Source organism: Equus caballus, chromosome 1 (genome assembly GCF_041296265.1).
Source record: "Equus caballus isolate H_3958 breed thoroughbred chromosome 1, TB-T2T, whole genome shotgun sequence".
In the NCBI taxonomy this organism is placed as follows: Eukaryota; Metazoa; Chordata; class Mammalia; order Perissodactyla; family Equidae; genus Equus; species Equus caballus.
This window is the reverse complement of record NC_091684.1, coordinates 20,002,041-20,022,797: the sequence shown is the minus strand read 5'-3', so window position 1 is coordinate 20,022,797 and position 20,757 is coordinate 20,002,041. Positions and strand designations below refer to the sequence as shown.

The 20,757-nt window shown below is 42.0% G+C and overlaps 1 protein-coding gene across 17 annotated transcripts in view; it reads left to right on the top strand.

Annotated features, from left to right (window-relative positions):
- Positions 1 to 20,757, top strand: part of ACSL5 (acyl-CoA synthetase long chain family member 5) — a 63,530-nt gene that overhangs the window by 38,649 nt on the left and 4,124 nt on the right. For all 17 annotated transcript variants that reach the window (XM_014733062.3, XM_070220412.1, XM_005602230.4 and 14 more), the window contains 15 exons: positions 1,405 to 1,513; positions 6,125 to 6,189; positions 6,302 to 6,403; positions 8,002 to 8,101; positions 9,337 to 9,515; positions 10,550 to 10,582; positions 10,671 to 10,722; positions 11,501 to 11,574; positions 12,197 to 12,274; positions 13,379 to 13,513; positions 16,062 to 16,196; positions 16,710 to 16,805; positions 19,127 to 19,199; positions 19,474 to 19,562; positions 19,855 to 19,971. In XM_014733062.3, the coding sequence (XP_014588548.1) occupies positions 1,405 to 1,513; positions 6,125 to 6,189; positions 6,302 to 6,403; positions 8,002 to 8,101; positions 9,337 to 9,515; positions 10,550 to 10,582; positions 10,671 to 10,722; positions 11,501 to 11,574; positions 12,197 to 12,274; positions 13,379 to 13,513; positions 16,062 to 16,196; positions 16,710 to 16,805; positions 19,127 to 19,199; positions 19,474 to 19,562; positions 19,855 to 19,971 (1,437 nt within the window). The remainder of the gene's footprint in view (positions 1 to 1,404; positions 1,514 to 6,124; positions 6,190 to 6,301; positions 6,404 to 8,001; positions 8,102 to 9,336; positions 9,516 to 10,549; positions 10,583 to 10,670; positions 10,723 to 11,500; positions 11,575 to 12,196; positions 12,275 to 13,378; positions 13,514 to 16,061; positions 16,197 to 16,709; positions 16,806 to 19,126; positions 19,200 to 19,473; positions 19,563 to 19,854; positions 19,972 to 20,757) is intronic.

The window sequence follows — 20,757 nt, the reverse complement described above, 5'->3', positions numbered from 1 at the left end:
TCTGCCAATCCCTGCTCTAAATCCTCACAACTGAGAAAAACCCTCCTCTCCTATGACTTGAAAATGTACCTAAGAGGCTATGACACCCAAATCTCACTTTCTAGTTCTGACATCTCCCGAGTTCCAGTCCACCTCAGTGGCACTCAAGTGCGCCAGGCTCAACAAGTCTCTTTATTGCATATTTTCTCCCTTGCACACACATACCCTTTCCTGTTTCCTTGCCTGCTGTCTCTCAGTTAAATGCATCTCTTCTTATCCAGTTGCCTAAAGTTGAATCGAATCATCTTTCACCCTTCCTTCTTCTTCAGCTCATCTCTGTAAACAGACAGCAAGACTCTATCTTCTTTTACTAGAAGGAACTTTAGTTTTGACATCTTGACTTAATGTGACATCTCATGGAAATCTTCCCTGGTGATTAAGTCTAAGTCAGATGACTAGACTAAGTCACATCTCTTTTGATAGCCTCACGTGTTACCCTGTACTTTTTATAGCCCTTGTCTCAGTAGTAATTACTTTCTGAATGCTTATTTAACTGATGCCTATTCTTCTCTAGACTAACTTTCATAAGGGTTGGGCCATGCCTGCAGATCCTATTGCAGCTTCCGAATCCACATCAGTGCCTGATCCTGTATTCCAGCTGACATTTCTAGACACACCCCTAGCTACACCCTCTTTCTCAGATACTCTTGTTCTCTAGCTGTGTATGAGACTCTGCAATGTATTTGGTTGTCTCTGTGCCTTTATTCAGGCTGGTCCTTCACTCAGAATTGTTCTTCTTTCCCTCCCCTCCACCAAACCACATCTTTTTGGTGAACGCTTACTTATCTTCAAAGTCTCTATTGAAATATTATTTCTTCTCTGTAGTCTTTCTAGGAAGAAATTGGTTGCTTCGTACATGTTTAATACAGAATTGATTGCTCCATTCATCTCCCAAAACAAATATTTTTCTTACAGCATGTCCATCATAGTATTATATTCTCACCCCAACCCCACTCCAAAAACTCTCTTTTATGAGGTGCTATGGGCAGCAATTTTGTTTTAACTCACTTTGCAGCTGAGGTTTTTGCACAGAACCTGGAACATAGTATGCATTTGATAGATATCTAAACCTGATATGATTTTTTTAAAAAGGATATAAACCTATGATATTATCTTTCCTCTGTGTGTGTGTATGCCTAGAGGGGTGGGGAGATTGTCAAAAACATAACAGTGACAGTTTCTGGGTTTCTAATGATGTGAAGATATTGCAATTTTGAGATTAAAAAATTGATTGATTGAATAGTGCAGGGCTTATCCCTGTGACCGCAATGGTTAGCATTTCTGTTCTCTTCAGTTTAATCCATAAGAGTTTGCAAAGGGTGGGGAGAGACTCGGGCTTGGCTTAAACTTGCTCTTGTGTCTTAGGGAGGAGCACGGAAGAGTGCTCGCCAGGAGAGCAACGACCTAATACGTTACTACTTCTCGGATGCCAAGACAACGTATGAAATTTTCCAAAGAGGACTTGCTGTGTCTGGTAAGCCTGGCAGTCTAACCGTGCCTGTAAGAAGACCGAGGTGGGGTCTTGTTCCATGCCTCTTCTTCCCTGTCTCACTTCTGGAACCCCGGCTGATTAAACGTGGTGGTCTGAGTAGAATCCCAACATACAAAATGGAGGGGACATCAGCACAGTCTCAGGATGGGTGCTGGAAACAGTAGAGGACAGATTGGAGTTTGAAACCCGCTTCTTCCATTTCCGGCTGTGTGATCTTGTGCAAACCACTTTGCCTCTCTGAATCCGTTTCTCACTTAGCACAAGGAGAACTTCCCTACCAAGTTGTTAAAAAGTCAACAACAATGTATAAGAAAGTGTTCTGATTAACTCACTAGTACATTATATTTGTTTAGGAACACGCTTTTCATAAATGCAATCCCTTGCATTTACAGGTGCAGAATCTGGGCCAGAATTAGCATCCGGCCTCCTGACTTCTACCTCATCTTTGACCCCAGTTTCATGATATTGACCCATGCTACTACTCTTAGTATCAGGGAAGACAATTATCTTTTGGGCTGTCTTAGAAACACCATCACCTGGGCTCTGGTAGCTCCTCCAGGAACACAGCATGGCTTAGTACTTATATCTTGTATCTCTGAACCAATGCCAAGTGTGCTAGTTTCCTTTCAAAATCAACTTGCTTATAGTTCTCCCTCCATTTGTTTTCTTTTGGTGACATTCCGTCCAGTAGGTGTGCCTCTGTGACTTCTTATCCCGCCCTTCCCCAACCCTTTTAACTATAACCACGGCTATTTAATAGTCAGCTCTTGTCAAGTGCTAACTATGCAATAGGTACTGCTCATTATACCATCTACTTCATCTTCCCTAAACCTTAGTGACTGCATATCATCACCCCCGTTTTTAAAAGTGAGGAAACAGAGACTCAGAGGTTCAAGAACATTCCAAACGTGACAAAACTAGAAAATGTTGCAGCTGATACCGACATCTGAGTCTGTCTGTCTGACTAGGTTGTTCTACTTTAGGTCGGCTCCTAAGCGTTTTATAAACGTAGTTGCTCCTCCAGACAACGAAAGATTATTATAAAGAAAATTTCTATCTGAAGGTTCCAGAGGGGACCGTACTTGGTATTTCTGGCTGCAAATCAGCACTTATTTAGACTTCCATGCAAATAACAAGCGAAAACCAAATCAACCATTAGTTTCTTTCCTTTTTGGCAACTTAAGATAGTATATAGCTGATATAACAGACTTTCCTTTGGGATTTTCTATTTTTCACAGTTTTCTTTACTGAGTTATCATCATGGCATTGTTATTGTAACTAGAAACAAATCATTTCATTTATGATATATGGCACATAAGATATTTCATTTAGAAATTTTTTTTCAATACTAAATTAAAACTAAACTGATAAAATGGCTTCCCATGTAAGCAGGCATGAGAAGTCTGGCCTGGCTATTTCCATAGAAAAATGACACTTCTGGTCCTGACTGGGGTTGAATACATCAGCCCCAACAGACACTTTTAGCCCCTACCCAATAGATGGTCTATGTTGAGAATTACCTGTGATAATGTTTCAAATACAGATTCTTTGGCTCCACATTGTTGCACTGAATCGGAATTCCAAATTGTGAGACCTGAGAATCTGAATCATTAACAAAGGTTCTCGAGGGTTCTGCATGCCAGAGTTTCAACCTAGCTTAGGGCAGCAATTTTGCTGAGAAGCTGTCAATGGGTGGGCTCTTCGTAGATGGCCACGCCTTAGAACAGAAGGAGAGCTGAGATAAGTGGGTTAATCAAAGGCTAGGCTGTCGCCTGGTCATGACTTTGGCTAATCGGGCTGAAGCTGATTAGGAAACAGAGTTTAATGAGACTTCAGTTGGTGCCCCTTTGGGCCAATTATTTACTTGTTCCTTGAGCGCGGGCCTCTGCTAGAATGGTCATCAGCAGGGAAGTGATCAGAGGCAATATGGTTTTTCCACATTCATCAGCTCTACCACTGACTGAGTGAGCTTGAAGAAGCTGTCCTAGTCCTTCATGATTCTGAGTATATGGGGCTAAGAAAAGTCGGGAAGACCAAATGCCCGAGTGTGCCTAGCACGGAGGAAGCATTCCATAAACAGTAGCTATAACTAGTGATTAATGTTAGAACAAACAATCTCGTTGGTAGACTAGAGGCGTCCCACCCTTCGGGCTGGAGCAGTGGCTGTGAACACCTAACAGAGCCTGGCTTGCCTGGCTTCAGAGAAGGTCACAGTCTGAGACTTGATTTCCTGAATTTTCATGCAACTGTCAGCGGGAAGAAAAATTACTAAGTTTTCCTGTGGACAGTCTCCTCATTCATTTTTTTATATCTCTGTAATCAGAGTGGATATTTCTTTCTTGCATTCTTTCCTTTTTCCTCTGTCAGTTAGTCTGGAAGTTCTCTTATTTACCTGTGAATTCCTAGTAACCCTCTCTTTTTTCTTTTCTTTTCTTTTTTTTTTTTTTTTTTTTGAGGAAGATTAGCCCTGAGCTAACATCTGCTGCCAATCCTCCTCTTTTTGCTGAGGAAGACTGGCCCTGAGCTAACATCCATGCCCATCTTTTTCTGCTTTATATGTGGGATGCCTGCCACAGCATGGCTTGCCAAGCGGTGCCATGTCTGCACCTGGGATCCAAACCAGCGAACCCCGGGCCGCTGAAGCAGAACGTGCTCACTTAACCGCTGCGCCACCGGGCCGGCCCCCAGTAACCCTCTCTTGAATGCTTCCTTTTGGAAAGGCCTGAATTCCTCTCAGCAACTGGGATACTAGATACTCTATGTAAAATTTCCTTCCCTTCTCCTTTTCTATTTATAACTCAGTCTCATTCTGACTTAGCTGTGGGGGCCTCTTAGCCGCTTACCGTTGTTCCTTAGCCTCACACCACAACTTCCGTGCCTTCCATGGCTGAGGTTACTATTTACTCTAGTAAGTAGATGTTCCCAGACTCATTTTAATTTTAAATAAAGCTGAGTAGTTTAGGTGTTCAGAAGTTTAACTCTTCTATTTTCAAACGTAAGACACAATTGTAAAAATATTGAAGGCAAGTGTACATGTGTGCACCTGTGTGTGTGCTGTGTGTAAGCACAAGCGTGTGTGTATGTGTTCTTGTAGTTCTTTACAAGCCTCAGTATCTCAAAAGACCTCTCACATAAACAGGAAAAGTATACTAAGAGATGATTCGTGATAACAAATAGAACTTAAGGGAAAGTTCTCACTTTAATAGCTGTAAAGAAACTTAGACTAAAGTGATAGCTTCTTAAACCTATCAAACCAGAAGACATGTTAAAAAGATACTGTTTAGTGTCTATGACTTGGTACGTGGCTGGTGGGAGTGAAGTAAGTTGTCACAGCTGCCCTACTAAGCTATGTGAGGCCAGGTGTCAAAAACCTGAGCGGTTCTGACCCTTTCTTCCCAACCCAGTTATTTCATTTTAGGGACTCTATTCTAAGAAAATGTTTTAAATTTGAAAATATTTGTAGCATTATTTGAGGTGTCAAACTTGGAAGCAATCTGAATATCCACAATGAGATAAATCCAGCCGTAGGAGACCCTCCATCAGTTGGCAGTACTAAGGCCCTTGGAATCTCTACAGAGAAGATATTATAACATGGGAATGTGTATATCAAAACAGGGGAAGGAAGCAGGAACTAAAATATGTATGTGACATAAACATAACCCTGTAAAACTATGCAAAGGAACTAAAAAAGAAAATACCAGGGTTAATAAACGGTGTTTATGTGATGATATTATTGCTGACTCATATTGTCACTGGCTAATTGCCCTGAGGAACTCAAGGGTGGGTTTGGAAGCATTTAACTATTTCAAGTGATGCAGCCATCAACCACTCTGAACCAGACCAGGCCTCACCACAAGAGCACGCCTATGAACTTTGCCCCATTTTTAATACTAAGATCTCCTCTCTGGGAGGAGCTGAGGCCTTAATAGTGTAACCTGCAGCACATGTGGAAGCACATTTTCCAACTGAGCCTGCACAAGCAAATACCCACCTCTCCCTTTTGAATATTCATTTCCCATCTAAAATAAAAGGCCCCTGCTTCCCTTTGTCTGGGGACAGCCACGACTTTGGAAATAATTCCGCGTGGCCTCCTATTTGCGGCAAATAAGTCCTACTTTGTGTGACAACTACTTCTGGTGGAGAGTCTGATTTTTAACTCCCCAGGAGGCGAACCCACTTTTGATTCTATGACAATATTTTGATTTTTTTCTATATTTTTAAGAGCATGCATTTCTTTTATTATAGGGAAACTCAATTCAAGATTATCCACTACAGGCTGTTTGTGTTTACTTGTGGGCTAGTCCATACTTCACGGCTGTCTCTGAATACCTGTTACTCTGGAGGTCACATATTCCAACGCTGAACCACTCCTGCTTTGTAGCATTTCCTAAATGTTTCAAGTGTAGCTTGTAAGAATCTCTGCCTTTGAGAACTAAGTACTTACTGCCTTTGAATTTCCTTGGCACATAAGAGAAGCTCATATTCTTAGTGGATTTATCCTTTGTGTCTTGTCTCTTCCTAATCTCCTTTTACCTTCTCTGGTCCAAAGGATTTGCAACTGGAGCTAATTTTCTTTTAATGTTGTGTTTTTAGACAATGGGCCTTGCTTGGGATATAGAAAACCAAACCAGCCCTACAAATGGCTATCTTACAAACAGGTAAGTCAGGCCCACGGTTTTGGATAGATTCTTTTGCTAAGGCAGTATCCTGAGCTAATTTGTTCTCTTTGGGTCTTGACTGCTTTCTTTTTTCTTTCTCTCCCTTTTGTAGGTGTCTGATCGAGCAGAGTACCTGGGCTCCTATCTCTTGCATAAAGGGTACAAGCCATCACCAGACCAATTTGTTGGCATCTTTGCTCAGAATAGGCCAGAGGTAACTATGTGAAAGTTAAGTCAGGGAATTGAGTCAGCGTTGTCTACAGACTTTAAACCCCTCCCACAGAAGCAAGCTCTCTGACACTTGCTGATGACTTACCAAAGCTGTTTAAAGAGCTCATGTTCTTTATTGTTTCACTTGAAAGAGTTACAGTTTAGGGCCTCCTTAATTCCTGGTTGAATGTCTAGTGTAGGTGTCTGGACTTTCCCAGCCCATTATGGGCCATTTTAAGTCAGTCTGTTTGTTGTATGAGAAAAATAAGAAAGCTTTGAAGGACTGGCAAATAAGAGCTCGAGGACATTGTGGAAAAGGATATATTCCTATTAGAATTGGTACTTGCACGTTGTACCTGAGCTAGTAAACCAAGGCATCCGTTGCTACTGAGACTGACCATAGCCGTATTTCCACAGTGAGTTGCAAGCAGATTTTAGACATTAAGATGATTGGAATTAAACTTATCTCCAAGTTCAAGTTAAGTCAATAGACCCAACATCCTCAGAGAACATCTTTGAATGTTTCAGAATAGTTGGATAACATATGCTCACTACAACCAGTTGCTAAACTGAAAATCTGAGTGGGCTCTGGCTGCAGTTTTACATGAAGCTACTTACTCTATCTTTGTTACACCCAGCCTCAATAAGATGAGATATCCTTGACTCTAGTTCAGGAACTTAACACAAAACCTGGTGTATTGGCCTGCTAGGGATCCCATAACAAAATACCACAGACTGGGTGGCTTAACCAACAGAAATTTATTTTCTTACAGTTCTGGAGGCTGGAATTCCAAGTTAAAGGTGTCGACATCTTTGGTTTCTCCTTAGACCTCTTTTCTTGGCTTGCAGATGGCTGCCTTCTCACTGTGAACTCACATGGCCTGTCCTCTATCATCCTTGCCTCTCTTCCTCTTCTTGTAAGGATAACAGTCATATTGGATTATGACCTAACCCTTATGACCTCACTTAACTTTACTTCCTTAAAGGCCCTATCTCCAAAAACAGTCCCGGGGGGGTTAGGGCTTCAACGTGAATTGTTGGGGGACACAGTTCAGTGCGTCACACCGAGATTGACATTTAAGGCCTGCCATTATCGGATTCTGACCCACCTTTCCAATTCATTTCCTGTCACTCTTCACGATTCCTGATATATATGTAATGATGTCATGCTATCCTATCTTGGTTCATTCGTTGCCTTCTTCCTTGAATGACTTCTCTGCCTCCACTTCCATAACCAAATCCTACCAGGCCTTCAGAGCTCTGCCCAGTTTCCATCACTTTCCACAAAGCAGTCCCAGATAGCCTTTACCCCACCCCTCAAAGTGATCTCTGCCTCCTTAAAGCTCCCAGTGCTTTTCATACTTCTTACGGATGGAACTTACCACATTCTACCTTTGGATTCTGGTCTGCCTTTGTACTGTAGCTGTCTCTGTGCCTACCTATCTCCTTCATTTAACTGTACTTTACAGCATTAGCAGTGGCAGTCCCAAGGGCCCCATAGTGATTTTTTTTAGCACAAGGATACCAAATAATCATTTATTGGCTGAGTGACTCTTCCTTTTACGTGTTCCCTAGTCCTCATTTGAACTTCTCTCCATACAGTGGATCATCTCCGAGTTGGCTTGTTACACATACTCCATGGTAGCCATCCCCCTCTATGATACTTTGGGCGCAGAAGCCATCGTATACATCGTCAACAAGGGTAAAACTTTACTATTACATTGTAACTTGATTCTTTCTTAATGCTGAGTAATTCCTCCATATCTGCTTTTGTTACCAGACTTGCAATGCTGAAACCAGAACAGTGCTCAACTCTTTCTTGTCCTGTACTCCCTAGGTTATAATTTACAGGGAAGCTACAAAAAGCACATGAGGCAGGGATGTGCATAGACAGAAGGTTCAATGAAATGCCTCAAGGTGGCATAGTATGACAATATAGTTTAGAGATAAGATTATTTACTTTGGCCACACTGGATAAAAGGCCATAGAGGCCATAGACTAAATCACTTAATTGACTAAATCTCTGTGAAATGATTGATTTAATTTCCTATTTTTGTACCACGTCAGTACAGTTAACCAACATGTCCCGATGTCTATGGTGTGTCTGTAGAAAAAATTATCATTGTTAGAGAAACAAGTACAAATTAAATAGGCAAGTAACAGCCCTTTCACGTACCCAAGATGTCACTTTCTGTCACAGAACTAGTAGACTGAGTAGATCCATTTGAACTATAGACACAATCAGAAGTTTTCTACTTGTATAAGCAAGTATTAAAGCAAATGCTATCATTCAGCATCATAAAATAGTTGTCTGCTAAAATCCCATTTGCCCCTTCTTTTCTCTTCTCCTATTTCTTCGCTCCCCAAAATAAAACACATAGATGGGACCACTTCTAAGCAATTCATACACCTTGTCTGTATTCTTAAGCAGAAGAAATTTTGTGGCTCCTCTAGAAACCATAAACTGGGGGCCAGCCCAGTGGCGCAGCGGTTAAGTGTGCACATTCCGCTTCAGCGGCCCAGGGTTCACTGGTTTGGATCCCAGGTGCAGACAGGGCACTGCTTGGCAAGCCATGCTGTGGCAGGCGTCCCACATATAAAGTAAGGGAAGATGGGCACGGATGTGAGCTCAGGGCCAGTCTTCCTCAGCAAAAAAAGGAGGATTGGCAGTAGATGTTAGCTCAAGGCTAATCTCCCTCAAAAAGAAAAAAAAAAAGAAACTGTAAACCGTGTTGGCAGCATGCAAGAAAACTATGTGCTGTTTCAATTAAGCTCATTTATTATCAATGGAATGTTTCAGGTTTTATACATTATAAATCTGATTTGCAACATAATCTCCTTTGGGGACCCACTAGCTTTGAAATTTTCAAAAATCACTTCCTCCTTGCAAGACATACAGAGCAGGCTAGTGACCTCTGGCTCTATCTCTGCTTTCAGCCGATATTGCCACGGTGATCTGTGATACCCCCCAAAAGGCATCACTCCTGCTAGAGAATGTGGAGCAGGGCCTCGCCCCAGGCCTGAAAATGATCATCCTCATGGATCCCTTTGATGATGACCTAAAGCAAAGAGCGGAGAAAAGTGGAGTTGAGCTCTTGTCTCTGTGTGATGCCGAGGTATGGATCTGAAACTCAACTCACTGCTTGAAGTCTGGTCTGAACCATGGACAACTTGCAGGACATCTACACAAGAGCTCAGGCTGTTATTCTCCAAGGGTGGCAGGAGAGAAGTAAATTAGACTGATGCTGTGAAGCTCTGAGAATAATTTCCCCAAGACAACTCAGAAACCACGCCAGGGGTGAAGAAAGGTCTGTGGCCAGTGTGCACAGACTTCTAAGTAGATAATTTATAAATACAGAGGTCAGGGGTAGTTAAGGGTATAGTTCTGGAGCCAGGCTGCCTGGGTTCACGTTCCAGCTCTGCATGTATTGGTGAGGTGACCTTGGGCAAGTTACTCAACATCTCCCTTTCCCCTTCTGTAAAATGAGGTTAAAATAGTCCCTACCCTAGAGAGGAGTTGTAAAGAGTTAAAGAAGTTAATACACACAAAGTGCTCAGGATAGTGACTGATATGTAGTCAGCCTTGAAATGTCAACTATTCATATGATTCAAAAGGATTCAGGGGCCAGCCCTGTGGCCAAGTGGTGGTTTTCATGCTCTGCTTCAGCGGCAGAGGGTTTCACTGGTTTGGATTTTAGGCATGGACATGGCACCGCTCATCAGGCCACGCTGAGGCGGCATCCCACATGCCACAACTAGAAGGACCCACAACTAAAATATACAACTATGTACTGGGGGGATTTGGGGAGAAAATGCAAAAAAAGAAAGATTGGCAACAGTTGTTAGCCCAGGTGCCGATCTTTAAAAAAAGAAAAAGATTCAGCAGTGGTCCTAGATGACTGAACCTTAAGAGTATGATGGAAAGTTTGGACATTTGGAATCTGCCCTCTTGAGGTTGCTATTCTAGAGAAACATGCTCTTCCCTGGTGCTTCCATTGTGCCTAACTGTTGGCTTCTGGGCCTGATCCATGTTGGAATTTTGGCTCTATTCCCACAGAGGCATTCTCATGGAAAAGGGAAAGAGAGGGCTCTATTTGTCATAAATCTGTCCATTTCAACTAATGTCTTTCTTGGTTTTCTGTTCATGTAGATTCTAGGCAAAGAAAACTTGAGAAAACCTGTGGTAAGTTTTCTTCCGCTTGAATTTGAGTCTTGCCATATGCAACTCTCAAAGTTCATGGCAGACTAAGCCTGTGTGCTTCCCCCTCTAGCCTCCTAGACCAGAAGACCTGAGCATCATCTGCTTCACCAGTGGGACCACAGGTCAGTACCCATGAAACTGTCCCAGAGGCCCCTGGTCAGCCAAAAACATGGGTCGAGTCACTGACCACTGGTGGGCTGGTAAATATACTCTAGAGTGAGCCCTGTCCGACTTTTGAGTATGCATGCCCAAATAGAAAAACATAAGCATAAGCAAATAAACTTCATTGAACACACTGAGAGGTGTTTACATGCTATGGATTTCAGGGGTCTTAAAGATGGCATCATAAAGTCAACTTTCTTCCCCAGCCCAACCAGTCTCTCAATTTGACACCACTGGAATGGTTTCACTCAATCAAAGTAACCCAATGATAGTTCTACACAGATCACTGTGTGTCCCCCAACCCTATCTGGCAGCTACCTATCTATTAGAACTCTTAATAGCTTTTAATGTGGCCCGTGATGACCTATGGTTATATTCATTTCATTGTGCCCAGTTTATAAGATATAACCTAGGTAATATTGTCATATCTGAAGCTTTAAACATAAAAACAATGGTGGTCACTTGGATGTTTTAAAAACTTTTACTGCATTGCTGTCTAAGATTATGGCTGTGCCCTGTGTAGTAGCAGAAGGCTAACGATGCTATCAGCAGTAGCTTCTCTAGGGGCGTTAATCATTCATAAACAGAGTCACATACCATTCATAAAAAGACATAGTGACAGGAGAAGCTCTTGGCTCTCTAGAAGAGAACCAGTTGAATGTAGCTTCTTATTTCAAAGCCAAAGGCTACCTATTAATTACATAAAGGATCTTTCTCTCCACCTCTTGTTTCCTACAGGTGACCCCAAAGGAGCCATGATAACCCATCAAAATATTACTTCAAATACTGCTGCTTTTCTTAGATCTATGGAGGTCAGTGATCAATTGAAAAAGAGGAATTCCTAATTAAATTTCAATTGAAAATTCCTAATTAAAATAGGAATCTGCCATAAGATTTTAATCTTGAAATTAGAGAAGGCATAGAGGAAAAAAATAGGTTTAAGGCCTAAGTATGCACACATATCAGTGCCTCTTTGTCCAGAGGACTGTGCATTTTCACGTCTTGGTCTTTTAGGATCACTGCAGAGCTCTACACTCTGTGCAGTTAAGGGTACCTCTTACAGTTGTACAGTACATCACCTGCACAACCATATGTGGCAGTTCTGGGAAGGAGTAGTTTTTTAAAAATTAAAAAAATATTTTATTGAGATATGATTGACATATAACATTATGCTAGTTTCAGATGTACAACATAATGATTTGAGGTTTGGGTATATTGCAAAATGATCCCCACAATAAGTCTAGTTAACATCCATCACCACGCATAGTTACAAATTTTTTCTTGTGATGAAAACGTTTAAGATCTACTCTCTTAGCAAATTTCTAATATATAATACAGTATTACTAACTAGAATTAATAGTAGTTTTTAAATCTCCTTCGAAGAGAAAGTTGGATTAATACAATGTTGTCTCCTCTTTGTTCCCTGATCTGTAGGGTACTTTTGAGATCAACCTTGAGGATGTGACCATATCCTACCTCCCCTTGGCTCATATGTTTGAAAGGGTTGTACAGGTGAGTGTCCTATGTTCCTAGCAGGTATGTGAAGAGGGAGTCCTGACTTGCTAGTCCCACGTCTATTCCAAAGGGAACTCTACATCATTGACAGTCCTTTCTCTAAAGGGAAGGGCACAGACAGGGACTTGGTACAGCTGAGTCCCAGTCCTAGCATTACCTCTGCCTTGCTGTGGAGCCTTCCTCTGTGGATCTGTGTGTCCAAGAGGGCTAATGCTTCCTTCTGCTTCACACAGGGTACCTGCAAGACCAGTGAGGTCATAGCCAGGAGCTTGCTACCTATACTTAATTCTGAGCTGGGATACAAGACATTACTTCCCCTCTATAATTTTATTTTGGTTAAAATTTTTGAAAAGATCTAGGGTTAGAGCAAAGGAGGTTCCCCACAGAGGGCAGAGAAGGAGCATTTGACCAGGTAAGATCCAGAGCGTGTTAGGTGGAACCATCAGGATGGAGAGCTGGCAGAGAGCTGCCCATCTGTGAGTGGCCTCCAGGCTTTTCAGGCTATTCTGAGGCCAATGTGAGAACTGAAAGCAGTTCTGGCCTTTCAAAAACACAGGTGGTAATATAGATGGGAAATCCTTTCTTTGCTTAAATACCTCTTTAATCAGTTTATCTGTTGATGCATGAAATGGCAAAATGAAAGATTCAGTTCCTTGGGCTAAAATGTTGATATCTGATGAATAAAATATTGACTCTAATAAGCATATTTTTTTCACATTTTAACATTTCTGAAACTGAGACAGTTCAATTGTAGGGATGTTCTAGTTTAATTGGCAGTGTCTTTTCTAGGTACTTCATAATGAATGGCCTCTTACAAAGGATGATGTCTTAGTCAATCCCCCAGAGCTGTGGGTGGAGTAGGGGTGGGCCCTGAGTCTCACAATCTGTCTTATCTGTCCTGCCTCTGCCACAGAAATGAGTTTCCATCCTGTCCTGGGGGTAGGCTCTCAGAGTTTTGGATACCTGAAATGCGGGGGTGAGGGATGCTGCACAGGGAAAAGTACCCATGGATGTCAACCTAGTTCCCCAATTCTGTCCAAGACAGGCCCCACCTGAAGTGGTCCTTTGACTCTGAGCCCTATTCTTTGGTTTTGCTTTTAGGCTGCTGTGTACACCTGTGGAGCCAAAGTTGGGTTCTTCCAAGGAGATATTCGGTTGCTGCCTGATGACATGAAGACTCTGAAGCCCACAGTGTTTCCCACGGTGCCTCGAGTCCTTAACAGGGTCTATGATAAGGTACTAACCTTGCTTCTGCTGGACTGGCCCTGAGATGAAGGAACTATCTTTGGCTTAGGACTGACTGAGGCTCTTAGGGACTCTATATTGCTAAGAAATTTGCTCTATTTCCACCCCCCGCTCCCTACAAGTATCTACTTACAGCCACACTTACAAATGCAGCCATGAAAAACCATAATAAATGAAACCCCCTTTCCTCTGGGTGAGATTATTTAGACCTGACCTGGAGAAAGAGCTCAATTCAGAGACTTGGGGAGCCCCTCAAAATTCAGCCAACTTACTGGGAAGTTGTTACTCTGATTTCATAACACCTACTGGTTATTGAGCTTCTTACTGAGGTGCCAGGCCCCATGGTAAACATTTGATATGCGTTCCTTCATTTAATCCTCACAAAAGCACAGGAAATCACCTACACTGATTATCCTAACTTACACATGAAGGGACTGAGCCTTGGAGGCTAAATAACTCGTCCAGAGTCATATCTAATACAGGGTGGGATCAGAATCACACTATCACATAATAGTTTTAGCTGTCATTGATCACTGCTCTTTTTTTCACTAGGGTTAGTAAAATTGTGATTTTTTTTCTAATTCAATCATTTCTCTTGCATTCATATGGAAGCTGAGATGCTTCCATAAAGGCATGACAAATATTTGATTCTTTTCCTTTATTTGTCAACATGCAAAATAATCAACTAGTGCCCCAGTGATCTTCAAAAATGGCCAATGAGATTTTTTCTTTGTAACATTATGAACTTGTGATTTGCATATTTGTATGTCTAATCCATTTCAGCTGCTCTTCTTGATGTTCAGATTATCCCATTTGGGAAGTTGGGAGCCCCATCAGTTGCTCCTGTGTCCTTTTGATATGACCCCAGTAGTCTTAGATAGTTCCGGCACAAGAGGTCCCAAGCTCATCTTGTATGTTTCTCACCCAACTCTTGGATTGACTAATTTCTCCAAGGAGCCCTTGGAACCGAGATTTGAACTCAGGCAACATAATAAAATAACAGAGGCCAGGCTCGTAAGCATGAGCTCAATCATCTCATAATTCTACAGGCATGGGAGCTCTGAGAAAATAACACCTGGTCATTCTTCACATGCCTTGGACCCTACCCTTGAGATTATAACATTCCTCTTCACACTTGGGAATCTCACTAGGTGCTATCCTGGGGCTCCAGGGACAGGGCAGGCAGCAATCTAGAACACAAATGACCACTGGACATTAAAAGCCCTGGTTTCTAACAGAATTGTTAACAATTCTCGCAGTTCCTCATCATGTTATGGAATTATTAGATTTGGTTGTTCTCATGGTTTTTGTTCATGTTGTTGGCATTTTTTATTTTTGAGGGATAGTTACTTTATAATATGGTAATATTTAACACACAGTTCACTTATAGAACATATTTTTAAAATAGAGGACATCATTCACTTGAGTCTCTCAATTCCAGCTCTTTGTCAGTGACTTAGGAGGAAGTTGAGTCTTGTGAATATTGAAGAAAGAGAAATCTTTTAAGTTTGAGAGAGGGATTGGGAATGACACAATGCAGGCAGCATTTGAGTGTAGATCTTGGAAAGAAGCGGAGAGATATTGGCAAATTGATAGTACAGATGTGAGCAGATGCTTGAAGCCTAGAGCACAGTTGGTATTAGGTGGTGAGGATGAGCAGCCCTGTTTGACTGGGGGCCAAGAAATGAGAGTGCAAATATGGAAGACAGCTGAAGAGGCATTCTTTGAATTTGGAACTGGAAAATAACTTTGATTTCCTTGAATCTGATTTCCAGTAGGATGGAATCTTGAAGGCCAGAATATGGAGTTCAGGATTTAATTTTGGAAAAAGGGACTTTCTTTGAGTTGTACTCGGCAGCTCCTTTGGCAAGACTGTGGTTGTTGGGTTTTAGAGGCCAGAGTTTTTAGTGTGGTTGTTGGATTTTAGAGGCCACGGTGAAGCCAGAGTCAGGGAGAGGAGGGAAATCATGTGAGCTGGGGCAATAGTGTCAGCATTAAGCCCAAAAGGAAGAAATAGTCTCAGTAGGAAGTCTGTTGGGTTTTGTATGGGGTGGCTAAAGGAACTTTAGTTACAGAGAAAGGTGGTATTTCTCCAAGTTTAGCGTATGTAAGTATCAAAGGAGCAAGGGGAGGGAGAGGTGGTGCTCCTTTGAAAAATCAGATTCTTAGGCACCTTCCTTAAGCTACTAAATCAAAAGCCCTAGGGTGGGCCCACTGAGCTGTTTTTTTAATCTAGTACTCCCAGATGACTTTGTAAGTAAATGCTGACCACTTTTTGAGGACATGCTTATTTCAGTTGTCAAAGTTGTCTGCCAAGGACGAGGAATCAGAGGAGATGGAGCCCTGTATGTATGTCCTAAGTTCACTTCTTTCTTAGTGTGGCCATAATTCTCTGGGTTCCTCATTATCCAGCAACCCAGTTCATGCATGAGAGCCACTTCCTTATGAACCCAGAAGGCACCATCTCCTGCTCACTGAAGAATGGCCTTGGTGAGTGTCTCCAATAGGTTTCCAACTAAGAGGAGTTATCACCCTACAGGTACAAAATGAAACCAAGACACCCTTGAAGAAGTTCTTGTTGAACTTGGCTGTTGCCAGTAAATTCAGTGAAGTGAAAAGAGGTGTCATCAGGCGTGACAGTATCTGGGACAAGCTCATCTTTGGAAAGATCCAGGTAGGTTGGGTGGGTCCTGGACAGAACCAGGCAAATATCTGGGCTGCCCACTGACCTAGCGTACTCTGCTTTCCCTCTGATGGTTGAGCGTCTGGAGATACTTTCACACTTTCTGTGTTCACTCACCATTTGAGATCTCTCTCGGACAACTTTGTCATTAAACAGAATTGGTCAAAAAGCAGAAAACAGATTTTACTTAGGTCCTATCATTCCCTCTTATTCTCATAAGTTGTCTGTTAAGATTATAAGTAATTTGAAGGGCCCAAGAATACAAATTATTTGAGAAAATGTTTTAAAAACTACAGGTCTGGTCCCAGCTATGAATGGTGGTGACAATAATAGCTCACGTTTTAAGTGTTTTTCCACAACACCAGGCCCTATTCTAAGAGCTTTGTAAATTAACTAGTTTAATTCTTAGAACAACACTGGGTAGGCTGTTGTACCCATTTTGCGGTGGAGGAAACTGAAGCCAAGGAAATAGGTTTCAGCAGGTCTTTTGTTTCTACTAACCAGGCCAGCCTGGGAGGGAGGGTTCGCTTGTTGCTCACCGGAGCTGCCCCCATCTCCGCTCCCATCTTGACGTTCTTCCGTGCGGCATTGGGATGTCAGGTAAGCCAAGCAGCTTCTCTGAAGATAGCTTATTTCACTTTTGCACATGTAAAGCTCAGTGTTGAAGTAAAAATTGAAAAACTGAAAAGTACCAAAGAGAAAGTCACCCCAAATCTCAAAATCAAGAGAAAAAAACTTTCTAGTCACCTTTTTATGCATCTGTGTACAGAAACCTTTACATAAATGACATCAGTGTTCTAAAATACTTGTTAAACAGTGTCCCATCAACATTGCTCCCTGTCAAATAAATATCTACATCATTTTAATGGTTTTGTAATAGCTTATTGAATGTTCCCAAATAACCAGTCTCCTATTGATGGACACTTGAGTTGCCTTTTTTTTTTTTTGCTGTTATAATCAATGAAGTGATAAGAATATTTGTGTATCCTTTAGTATTTATGCTGTTATCTACTTAGGATAAATCCCTCCAAGCAGGGATGATTGGGTCAAAGTATATAGGATTTTGGGATTTTTCTTTTGAGGAAGATTAGCCCTGAGCTAACATCTACCACCAATTCCCCTCTTTGCTGAGGAAGATTGGCCCCGAGCTAACATTCATGCCCATCTTCCTCCATTTTTTATATGTGGGACGCCTGTCACAGCATGGCTTGATAAGCAGTGCACAAGTCCGTGCCAGGGATCCGAACCGGCGAACCCCGGGCCGCCAAAGCGGAGCATCCGAAGCAGTGTACCACTGTGCCGGCCCCCAAAGTATACAGGCTTTTTTTACATGTTAATGTAGATTATCACACTTCCCTCCAGAAAGGTCTTGTCTTTTTTATACGTTCCTGCAAATAATGCATGAGACCTTGTATAGCCACATTCTTGCCAGGGACAGGCTCTTTCAATCACTTAAATCTTAGCCAATCAGATACATAAAAAATCGTATTGCAGTTTTATTTCTTTTATTCACACTGAACATCTTTTCTATTGCTTATCAGCACTTGTATTTCTTTCATGAATACTCTGTTACTTTCTTATCGAAAAATGGGCAAAGGATAATTTACTTCTGTTTCATGTTACTTTCTAAGAGTTCTTCATATAGTAATGATGTTAATCTTTGTTGTGTTAGAAATATTTTTCCTAGTCTCCTCTTTTTGCATTTTGTATTGCTGCATAAAAGTTTCAAATGTTTATGTAGTCAAACTGATTAATCTTTTCTATTTGTGGTTTTTGAATTGCTTAGACAGGGCTTCCTAACCTCCAATATTTCATAAGACTGTTTTCATCCAGATTTTCTGGTAATCTTATGGTGTTACTTTTTTTCCAATTAAGTGTCTGCTCCATCTGGAATTTAGTACAAGGGCTTGAGCATGGATATTGTCTCTCTTTTTTTTTTTTTTTTTCTCCAAATGGCTAACTAGTTTGTCCATTCGACCGACATGCACAGCATGAGTGAAAGAGACAGGCTTGTCCTCACAGAGTGTCCCATATCTGGATAACCACCATCAAAAAACATTCTGAATTGATACCAAGGCCAGGGGTCCTCTAGTCTTTCAAACTAGCCCCCTCTTGGCCATTCTTAACACTTTCTTTTCCCTCGGCCCCTAAAACCAATAGATCAGAAGGTCCTGTTGCTACACCCCTTTCAGAAATGCCTTGCTCTACCAACTCTGCCCATCACAGGCCACACCCCTCACTGCAGCAGCCCATGCACTTGTTTCCCCTACCAGTCTCTCTCCTGTCAAGATATCTTCTATACCAGGGGTTGGCAAACTGCAGCAGAGGCCAAATCTATCCCTTTGCCTGCTTTTATAAGTAAAATTTTAGTGGAACACAGCCATACCCATTCATTTATGTATTGTATACTGCTGCTTTCATGCTACATTGGCAGAGTTAAGTAGTTGAGACAGAGACCAGATGGCTCAAAAAGCTGAAAATATTTACTATCTGGTACTATTGAGAAAAAGCCTGCCAACCCCTGTTCTATACCACAGCCAGAGCTATTTCTCTTAAAAAATCCTACTCACTTTCTCCAGTTCGTTCAGTAGTGCTCCATTGCCTAGGTTCAAGACCAGTTGACATTGGGTTGCACATCCCTTAAGGAACAACTCGCATTTTCCTATCAACTTGAAATGCCACATTTCCCAAAGTATAGTATAAGATTCCATAATTTGGTCTATTTCTGGACCCTTTTGGTTTTTGAGTGAATCCCCAATTGTAAAGACTTAGTAGCTCGGGTATGAATTGAAGGTATTAGGACACTAAGTGAACTAACTCCAACCCTCAAAGACCTTGCTTTTCCCATGTCTTGCCATAGGGCACAGCCAGCTCATGCTTTATCTTGAGTAAGTCTCAAAGCCTTTCTTTGGTTTCCCCAGGTGTTTGAGGCTTATGGTCAAACAGAATGCACTGCTGGGTGTACAGTTACATCACCTGGGGACTGGACATCAGGTAGGCTCTCCATCTAGTGGGCGGGAGGTGCCATGGTTAGGAGAAGAGTTCTAACTGAACTAGGACTTAGGAGTTTGGATAACCTCAGTGGTCTAGATGAATGTGGCAAATGCCAAACTCAAGTTTTGGTCTAGGCCTTCCTATCTTGGCTGTCCAGCAGGTGCCAGATGATTTTTCAGTCATTCTTTTAGAGTCAATCCATAAATCTCTCTGATATAGCTGGAATTATCACCATTTTATGGTTTCCCAGCTGACTTGGTGTGGTGTGTTCTAGGCCATGTTGGGGTCCCCTTGCCTTGCAATTACGTGAAGCTGGAAGATGTGGCTGACATGGACTACTTTTCAGCAAACAATGAAGGAGAGGTGGGTACCGGTCGTCACGTCCAGACAATCATGGTGGGGATGTTTGTAACAGAAAGAACACACAATTGTGAGCAGGCTTGGGTTTGACTTGTTTGAGATCTTTCATAAGGATCTGAGCCTCACTTTCCTATCCCCCACAATGGGGATTAAAATCTGGGCTCTTCACGTCGTAGTAACCTGTAGCTCGTCACACCAACAACTGATTTAAGGTGGGAGCAGGTGTTTTGTAAAGTACCCAAGCCGGGAGTAACAGCCTTTGCTATTGTCACCACCTGTACCACCTGATGTTTAGGTCTGCATCAAAGGCACCAACGTGTTCAAAGGATACCTGAAGGAGCCTGAGAAGACAGAGGAAGTCCTGGACAAGGATGGCTGGCTTCACACAGGAGACATCGGTCGCTGGCTCCCGGTGGGTGTTTCTTCAAAGCTCCTGGGAGTCTATGCTACTGGATTGGGGAAAACCATCTGCTTATCAGGAAGATGTGCAGACATGCAAACAGATTAGTCAGCTGAGTTGGGATGGCTCCTTTGACAATGGAATAGACTTGCTCACAGATGAAGGAAAATTAGGTACCTTTTCCGGGGGAGGGGTGTAACGGTCTGATTGTTGTTTTCTTTTGTTTTACTTTTCTTGAGGCAGAAATTGTGATCTGATAACTCCATGGGCCTGTAACATTTGCCTTTCATGAGTTTCAAAGGACTAAGTTTCTTCCCACTTAATATACAGAGCTATATCAAAACAAGGAAGCAGGATTTCTAAACGAGGTGTATGCAGAGGCTAGTTTTTGCCTGTCAGTCACAGCCTTTCTCTGTGGAAGACAGAGACATTTTTTTAAGCATAGCTTGCTGACATGCAATCAGTAGCCGTCTCTGTCAACCCCATCTGTTTTCCTAAGAGAGGAAATTATTGCCTGATAGTGATGCAGCCTTAGAAGCCCTGCAGGGGATTTTCCAAGAGATCTCCTCTCTGAGAAGTTTTTGTCTACTACGTGCTGGGGGAGTGCGAATGTAATCGTATCTTAAATCTCCTTTCTTGCTCAATATTCTCAAGATTTATGTGACATTTAAGGAATGCTTGACAATGAGACCTTCAAGAACACTGGTTCAAATGATGTATTTCATAGATTTGGGTCTAGGTGTATCTTGCTAACATATCTGTTTCTGTATAATAAGAGTTCCCTGCTCTGATTAGCCT